Below are 9,247 nucleotides of genomic sequence, written 5' to 3' on the forward strand. Positions count from 1 at the left end.
AAAAAAAAAAAAAAAAAATATTATTGAAATTTTTTAATGTTTAAAATAAAATACAAAATTCACTATTTTCTATAATTTAACCCAAAAAGAAAATTAAAATAACCTTTTGGTTTGGGTCAACAGTACCTTCTCGGGATTCCAATGATTGGTATTCAAATTGCAAACGTGTTCGACGCGCGTCTTTATATTCCCATTACACGTTGCTCTCTGCCGCTCCACAAAACATCCAAGTGGAGGAGAGGAACCACCGTTAGAGATCAATAGCCTTTGCTATGGAAGTTCATCCGACCTCTTCACTCCAGGGTTTGTGCAAAATTCCTTCTCACCTCTCAACCTTCCTTACGTGTTCTGTTTTCTATTTGCTTCCCATGAAAATCATGCCGATTCGGTAGAATAACTATGCGTTTGATTTTTCTTGAGTTTTAGTTTGGTTACTATTCTTCGTCTTGCTTTTAATTTTGTTTTCATCGAGTATCATTCTGGTTCAATGTTGCTCTCTGGATCTAAACCGACTATTATTTTTAGAGGAATCGATGATGTTGGTAAGAACTGTTTTGTGCATTCTCAAATGCAAATTTTTCATAGAATTGTCAACATTTTCATTGACGAGTTCGAGACAGATCTTGAAAAATCATCCGAAACTCAGTATCTTGTACGTCGGAGTTCATCTGTTAATTTTTGCTGAGAATTTCAATGTCTTCCTTCCTTCCTTCCTCCCTCCCCTCGATTTGAAGTTTTCTTTTCTTTTTCACACCAGATGAGAGAGAAGATCCTTCTGTGATGGTTGAGAAAGAGGTGACAGAATCAGTTTCAAGCTCACCACAAGATGTGCAAACTAACAGAAGTAGGGAAAATGTCATGAAGACTGAACCTTCTCAACAGATTGGTATCGATGGAGAAGCGAGCATGGAGGCCTCCATGTCGGCTGATGATGTTTTACGGGCTGGAGGGTTTGGTGCGAGGGATGATATTGGTAGTTTTCTTCCTGTTGCAAGTGATTCTACTGACTTCGAGGCTACGATTCGCAGTGCTCGAGCATATGAAGGACCACAGGGGGAGATTTCTAGACCAGGTCTTGGCTGGAAAGAAGCTACAAAAACTGAGTAGTTCCGCTTTGAGCATTTTGTTTGTGTCCAACTTCAGTCATTTGTAAGTACGGTTTGTTTACAAGGTCTATACAGGATCATGTTTTGTCTTATGTCACTTTAGGAAGGTGTATTACTTTGTTGTATCTTTGAATCAATATAGATCACGACCCTTTTCAATGCAATCATCAAGATAGATTTTGAGGGTGAATCTTTCAAAATTATGCTTGATATGATGCATTGGATCTTCGATTGTGATTTTAAATCCTAAACCTCTCGAGGACAAAGAACTCAAAGAGTCAAGACATCGAAAGCTTTTGTTCTGATTAATGGTAATATTACGACAGAATACATTTTAAATTCATTTGAACTTTCATATCATTTTGGCATTCTCTTCTTCTAGGATGCTCGTTTTGTGGTTTGTTTTAGATACAAGATGTTGTACAGGGGTGGCTTTCTGGAAGATCCTTTGTCCCGGGGCAAGAATTGATAATGGGTCATAGGCAGATTTCCTCTCCATCAGTACCCGCCATTTGTTGCCAAAATGAGCTTGCCACTCGTCTTGGGAGCTATAATGAGGCAGATATTGCGTACATCCAGGAAGATCCCTGACACAGTAGTCCAGAATTATTTGGTTTTGGGCTAAAATGTTCTCTAAGCTTTGTTTTCCGGTTGAAGTTGGCAGTGCAGAAAACAAGAAACCCACTAGGTAGAAAATTTCTTCGTCTGGTGTGACCACTGATGTTTTATTGTTCCACCTGTACAACCCAAACTGATTTGTATTAGGATGGGGAAATTATAAGTGTAGAGTTTCTGGGACAAATCTATTGAAACAAGTACTTGGATTTGTTAACCGGGTAGATTAGTATGGGACCATTGGTGGAATCTGATAGAATTTTGTCAAACACCTCTGCTGCAAAATCATGTATTTTGCTTCTTGGGATCATTAGATTCATCCAAGGATGAGGAACCTCCCACAATCCTTTTTCCCTGAGTTTTTTCTCAGATATGTGCACTCTATCCAGAAACTCCACGTAAGGAACTTCCGACTGAAAGAGAGTAGCTGGAATGTAGCTCAATTGTGATAGCAACTTCTCAACTTTCTGCACAACCACATGGAGTTTGGAAATGACATTATTGTTTAACACTCTTTTTTAACTGTTTTTTTGGCTGTTTGTCATGAGCTTGATATCTGATAATGTCTATGGCAATGCTCACCTTGTTCATAGTTTCTGTCTCCTCAGAGTTGAAGTACATGGCCATTTCTAGACAATACAGTGTCGCTCTATCTGAGACGAATTGGCTGGCTTGAACTGGATCATTGGGATCAAATGAAGATCTCCAATTATTGAGAATGCCAGTTCTATTTATTAGAACAAAGCCTTCAATATAATCAAAGGAGTACTTGGTGGATATCAGATGTTCCTGGTCCTTGGAGAATACGGCGAAATCTGAATACAAGGTTCTTATCCACTTTACCTGTCAAAAGATGGCGGATTGTGTTTTGCATTACAAGATATCACTAAAAATGTTATATTATATACCTATTCTGATGGAATGCAGGGTATATTACCATTTTTGGTGCTGATTCTAGAGAAATCCTTGCCCTTGTGATGATGCCAAACTGACCAAGGCCTCCAAGTACGCTGTAAAACAGGTCTGCATTCTGCTGCGCTGAACAGGTAATAACCTCGCCCTTTCCTGCATTCAATTGAAACTACATCGGTTTGTCTGCCTCCAAGGTTTTAATATTGAAATAATTCGAAGCTCGGTTTCTTTTGCTCTGATGGACTTCGTTTTAGATCTCTCTCTATTTCTCCTTGGCTTTCTCCATTTTTAGCGCTTTTGGCCCCTGGCAACCTCTCGTCATTTTTTATTTCTTAGAGAGGTTTAGGCTATTTTCACACTGCTTCCATTTCCCCTTTTTCGCATCTTCCATATTGGGTTGGTTTCGAGACTCGGGACGTTATACCAACGTTTTTATTTTCCTTCCTTTTCACTAAATGGAAGATTATTCCTTCATGGGTTTGTTCTAATTCTTTCAGTGGGGGTGGGGTGTTGGCCAAAATGAAAGAGTCTAGGGGTCAACAGTTTCCATCGTAAAAGGAAATTACAAAAATTCATGTTAACTTGGGTGATCTTTGTCGATTCTTAAGAAGCTTCAGGTTGATAAGATTATCCATCTTTGCATCGAATTGTAAGCAATACTTGCAAGGCTTCTTCGACTATATTATAAACCACAATATTTACTTATTCAACATAAATAAGATTCCGAATGTATTTAATATCATTTGATTGTCATGAAATAAAATTTATTATTGAAAATTTTTATGGTAAATTGGAGAAGTTAAATTAGGACCAACGAATAATTTTATTTTTAGCATATCAAGGAATTCTGTTTGTGATTGAAATTACTTGAGTTTTTCAGTCTCTTCATCAAATTTTATAATGGTCTATATTCATGTTTCATAATTGGTTTATGTTATTGTTGCCCTCAATTTTCTCAACAGTGAGATTGTTCATCTAAGTTGGAGGAGGAACATAGAGTGAGCAATTTATAATAAGTTGGGTGGTGAACTTTTTCTTCTCACCTAAGAGGAATTACAGAGGATCCCTACAGCCAATAACACAAGTAGTATTTAAATTTTTTGCACTGTTACATTGTTATGGCGTTTATGGACTAAGGATTACATCCCAAAGTGAAATGAAAAAGGCATCTCCAAAATTATACTGTTCTTTTAACAATTAATCCCTCGAACTTCATATTATTTTGGTGCCTCAATAAAGGTTCTATCTGATGAGAAAGTAAAGTCTCTTTCTTAATAATTATTTCTCCCAAACAGTCTGCTCTATTAAATATTTTTGTTCCATCTATCGTACAGTATAATCACAAAATCTATCTTTATTGCGGCCCCTCCCTAATTCCTCTATAGAGAACGTTGGTGCAGGGATAATAAATATAATATTTTAAGCGGAATGTGTTTGTGAGGGACATACTTAAGAGAGAAAAGTAGTTGAGAAAGAGATTGAAATGGAGGGTACTAGAATAATGCTAATTTGACGTTTAAAATTTTTAAGTCAAGTTTTGGGGTCCATCCTAATTAAATTGTGGGGTTTGCACAATTTGCCTGATGATCAAGTATAGTTGGAAGGTTTATCATCAGTATCCAATTTTCGATAATTTGGAAATCAAATTTCTCGTTAGAGTGCTTTTGTTTGTAGTTTTGATTTTTAAATAGGTTCAAGAACTTGAGGAGACTATGTGAGAGATTTGAACTTCCAATGTTCTATTTGAGGGTAAGCCACCTGAGCAATGATTTGGCTGGAAAATATCATTTTAACTGTTATACTTGGGGAGGTCAGCAAAGTTTATACCCAAATTTGGTGACAGAAAAGAGGTTATAAGTTCAAAAGAACTAGTTGTGCAATCACTGAAGGAATGAAAAGCTAGAAAACGAATATGTGATCATTTTACCGTTATTACTTAATGTGGAATTCTAAACAATATATGCAATATACATTATAGAAAACTTATGAATAAGCCAAGAAAGGGTACCTGTGACAACTTCTAGCTGGTGGACGTTACTGATTTGAGGTCCATGCCTAAAAGCTTGCCCGCTAATACCAGCATTTGATAGAGTACCACCAACAGAAAGATGAAGGTAGTCAGTCCAAGATTTTGGTGTTAAGCCATGTTTAAGCGTTTCATGTAAGATATTTATCCACAGCTCTCCTCCGGGGACATCCACCCATGGTAAGTTTCCACTGTGAACTTGCATGGCTGGTTCCTTAAGGGACTCCATGTTGATAACTACGCCTCTTAAGGCTTGTGCCTGACCTTGAAGAGAATGGCCGTGACCCCTTGCAGCAACTGTAAGTTCTGTTCCTGAACCCATCTGAAAAATATGCTTTAATGTAATTGAAATATCACGAACTGAATGTGGATGTAGAACTGCTAAGGGTAGCATGTGATATCTTTTGCCAAAATCTTTAGCTGCTGCTTGATTGTTTTTAAAGCTAAAGTGTCCATCTAGGCTTATTGTTTCCAAGGATGAAAGCAGTTTAGAAGAAGATTGTATAGGAGGGTCACCAGTAGGCTCCCCGAAACATTTGGTGAAACAAAGGTTGGTTCTATAAGTAGCACAGTTCATGAAAAGAATAATGCAAATTTTGAAGTGTAAGATTTTGTTGTTGTTGAGAAAGCTAGGAAATGGTGACCGCATGTTTCTAAATATTGAGCTTCTCCTTGATTTCCTTTATGAGGCAAAGAAAAAAGAAGTGGTGTAGAAGAGCTCTAGGTAATTGGAGGTGGACGAAGAGAATTTAAAGAGCTTGTTTGTCTAATGAGCAGTTTCAACTTCGGCTCAGACGTTATTTACTTGCTGTCTTGTCTTTGGGTAGGTGGGCATCTTTATTACCTCAGCTTTTTCTGGGATCTAATGTAAAGGCGGCATTTGGTTGAGATAACTGGTTGCTGATGTCGTTTTTTTCTCTTTTCACCCTCTTAAGAACAATATATTAGATAAGTGTCTTATTTTTTTTCCCTAAATAAGACACTTTTCTTAATAAACTCTCGCACTTAATTTAAATACAACAGAAACTGTTTTGAAGATCATATTTGGTTTCTTTAGTTTTTCTTTTGTTCTCTTTGATAGCATTAGAATATTTCATTTATAAGATTTCCGTACAACATATTTGGACCATATTATCACTCAGACTGATGGAAACTGCAAAATTGGGTGAAGAATTAAGTGGAGACCGCTGTTGCTGAAAACAATAAGTATAAACTTGTATTGAAAGGAGAGAAGCAAGGGATGTTGAAGATTGTCGGGTGAGGCCTATTAAAAGTACTGTAAGTTGTTTTGAATAGTATTGATTCTATTATTATACTTGTTTTGAGAAAAGTCAGGTGACAAAGTGAGAAGAACTGAAGCAAGATAAGGAGTACAGTGGTGAGTTGAAATGGACCATCTGGAGTTCCTTGGGGATGTTGATGTATGGAGAATGGTCCAAAGTCTTAAAGGTATTTGATCACTGTGAGTAAGGTCATGCGGGTCCCTCAACATGTGAACACCACGAGGAGCCCCACAGGTACAACAATTCTCCTCACTCTCACCTTTACTCTCCATGTTAAATTTTCAAGAGAATTCCTAGTTTCCATTCTGCTTAAAGGAACATGTTTATTTGCGTATTTTACACACTTTACGATATCTTACATGAACTCTCTCTAGATTAAGAAGTTTGATTGAAGAACATTAGTAGGGACAGTGATTAGAATTCTGGTATGAAATCTATAGGCATTCTCTCTCTATGTGCAGCATTTTCTTCTCTAATATATACCATATGCCATGTAGGAGAGAATGGTGGGAACAGATGGGTATGTGAGGCATGTAAATCAATGTAGCACTAACAGAACATAGTACAATTATTGTAGTAGTTGTCTCTTCCGAGGAGAGGGGTTGTGACAGAAGCTTTAAAGAAATCACCTCGAACACCTCGTGGTAGAAAGCTACTCGGTCGCCCTACCAAGTTTTACAGATTGACATCCATCTTTTTGCAAGCTGCATTGATGTCGATGTGCCTTGGCCATTGGCCTTTTGAGTGATAAGGATTTTGAATAGACAATTTCATGAGTTGATTTCCAAGAGGTAGTGAGTTCTGATTTTAGGATAACATTTTAATGCTTGCTGCTTTTATGTGTGGTATTATTATCATTATTGTTGTCGTTGTTATTGATATCTTAGTCCCTACATCATTTTAGAAAAAGATTCACATTTAATATTTAGATCTGTGGCCCTCCCTCAATAATGTTACCTTTGTTGATGTGTCAAATCTTATCTCGGCCTAGATTCTCTGTTCGATGCCTCGTCCAATAGCTTGCTTGTTCTTCCTATGAATCATGGCATGGAATTAGTTGAAGCATCAAAATTCTAATACTATATTTTGTTTTATGAGTGATTGATATTGAAATTTATTTGTTTGCTAATATTTGAATTGTTGTCGTGTATATGAATAAGAAATAATTACTCTCATTCTAAATTTAAGATGGCTATACAAAACTATAGATTTGTTTTTTTTTTTTAATATATACGACAATAAATGTATTTTGTTTATTAAATTAAGTTAAAGAAAAATATATTATTTTTAATCAAATAATGACATTTACATTATATATATATATATAAAATCAAGAAATATTAAAAAAAAAAAGCAACAAAATTTCATTTATATGAATATAATATAAATAATAGGTATTTTGACTTAAACAAGTTATAAAAAAAAAATATTTATTAATTTTAATACTCTTTTTTATTTTAATTTTTTTATATATATATTTTTTGAAATATATATGAAACATATTCCTTGATATCTGCCTTATGAAAGATGTATTAAAAAATTGTTTGGCAAGAAAGTAGAATACATTTAATGAAAGAGGACCAAAATGTAATTTTACCATGTGGCTTACGTCATCTTTTTTTTTTTCTTCTAAATATTCTAAGTAAAATTAATAAAATACAACAAGATGATTACAACGATATATACTCATTTCGTTAAATATAATGAAAGACAACTTTCGTCTCCCGTTGTGTTTTATTTGACGAATTTGAGGTTAATTTATATAATAACAAATATATTTTAAACGTTGTAAAATAATACGTATGTCCTTTAATTTTGTATAAATATAATTGTTTCTTCATCGTTTGGACCACTATAAATAATGATGGGTAGGTCCCTATAAAAAATTGGTGAACGACCCATCGGTGTAGCATGGTCACAATCTCCTAGGTTGTAAGAGGAAAAAATGAGAATATAGAGAAGAGAGTACGGAGTTTGTGAGGGTTAATTATTATCATGTTTCCTGAACATACTTCCATTCCGTATCTTATCTTGTTTCCCATATGCTTCTTCATCATTACCCTACCAACCTAATCTATTGTCCTTTGAGGTCTCCAACGTTAATGTAACTTTTGAAAGTTTAAACATATTTAAAAATATCAGATAAATCTGTAAATTTTTATATTTGTGTCGTTTGGTCTTTGAATTTTAAAATGTATCTAATAAATTTGCGACTGACCCATTTGATGTTTTTTAAAGTATATTCATTCGGTCGAGATGCTAAATTGAATGTTTAGAATTGCATTCTTATGCGTTATACGACAATTTGTGTTTATAGATATAATCATTGTGCAAATCATTCGGGAGTGATTTGTAATTACGGTTTAGTTTAAAAAAAAAAAAAATTGTTTTACCCTTATAATATCTTCAACTTTTAAGTACCATTGATTTTATCCATATGCTACCGAGTGGGTCATATCAATACTATTACAAGAATAAAATATCAAATTTTATTCATAAGGTTATTACTTGAATTTAATGTTTGCATATGTACACTAATATTCTCGATTTTTTTTTATATAATTAATAATGAAATAATTGTAATTATAAAATATTAAAATCTTAAAATATTAATGATGTGACTTCGGAGCAAAACCAAAACATATTTTTCTTTGTCGTTCTTATATCAAATGTCGGATAGATCAGCTAGATTAGACTTTTATGTTTTTTTAGTTCTTCTAGATATAACCAAATTACTATAGCCCCTCGAGATCAAGAAAAAACCAATTTCACCTACATTTATAACACGTTTGCCTTTCTTTAGAATGTGTTTTGGATTTTGTAGTACTCTAACAACCTTCGAAAGACGCACAATCACTTTCATATATGGTTCAATCAATAATAGAAACGTTCATAGATATGATTTCTTTGTCTTCGAAGAATCTTTCAACACTTATCCAAAAGATATCATTTTATGATAAAAGAACGTTAACTTCCGGGTACACGATTTCTAAAATGGGAATCGAAGTAGATAGAGCCAAAGTTGAGCCACCCATTTCAGTGAAGGGATTGATGACTTTTTTGGGACATGTTGGTTCTTATATTAGGTTTATCTACGACTTTTCCACCAAAGAATGGCTTAATGATTTGTAATAGTCCACGTGCATTAGAGAGAATTCAGTTTATTTTAGTTCTTGTGTTTACGAAGCAACGATCATATGAATGATATATTCATTTATTAACAGGTGGGAGGTATTCGAGCTTTTGATCTCGTAGTCGAGGGTACACATCGGTTGGTTTTAAGGGGTAGAAACTTCTCTCTCTAT

The 9,247-nt window shown here is 34.6% G+C and overlaps 2 protein-coding genes across 11 annotated transcripts; one reads left to right on the plus strand and one right to left on the minus strand.

The window, feature by feature from the left end:
• The first annotated feature begins 190 nt into the window (after positions 1–190).
• Positions 191–6,870, plus strand: LOC111441654. 10 transcript variants are annotated; one of them, XR_002710211.1, is made up of 8 exons: positions 363–388; positions 526–542; positions 758–1,149; positions 1,533–1,794; positions 2,330–2,547; positions 2,649–2,767; positions 5,831–6,176; positions 6,440–6,870. XR_002710211.1 is itself a non-coding variant. In XM_023078726.1 (4 exons), the coding sequence occupies exons 1-3, from the start codon at positions 369–371 to the stop codon at positions 1,105–1,107; spliced, it is 387 nt and encodes a 128-aa protein (XP_022934494.1). In that variant the 5' UTR covers positions 363–368; the 3' UTR covers positions 1,108–1,149; positions 1,489–1,583. The 10 variants fall into 10 exon arrangements, 5 of the variants coding, with proteins under 5 accessions (XP_022934495.1, XP_022934496.1, XP_022934494.1 ...); XR_002710210.1 differs by having other exon boundaries at positions 5,831–6,870; XR_002710212.1 differs by lacking the exons at positions 5,831–6,176; positions 6,440–6,870 and adding an exon at positions 3,596–3,810.
• On the minus strand, positions 1,389–5,378 carry LOC111441651 (cytokinin dehydrogenase 4-like). The gene is made up of 5 exons (XM_023078721.1): positions 4,642–5,378; positions 2,659–2,786; positions 2,304–2,564; positions 1,926–2,188; positions 1,389–1,843 (listed from the first exon to the last, which is right to left on the minus strand). The coding sequence occupies exons 1-5, from the start codon at positions 5,306–5,308 to the stop codon at positions 1,459–1,461; spliced, it is 1,704 nt and encodes a 567-aa protein (XP_022934489.1). The 5' UTR covers positions 5,309–5,378; the 3' UTR covers positions 1,389–1,458.
• Positions 6,871–9,247: the final 2,377 nt, after the last annotated feature.

The sequence above is a fragment of the Cucurbita moschata genome, unplaced genomic scaffold (genome assembly GCF_002738365.1).
Source record: "Cucurbita moschata cultivar Rifu unplaced genomic scaffold, Cmos_1.0 Cmo_Scf00004, whole genome shotgun sequence".
Taxonomy (NCBI): Eukaryota; Viridiplantae; Streptophyta; class Magnoliopsida; order Cucurbitales; family Cucurbitaceae; genus Cucurbita; species Cucurbita moschata.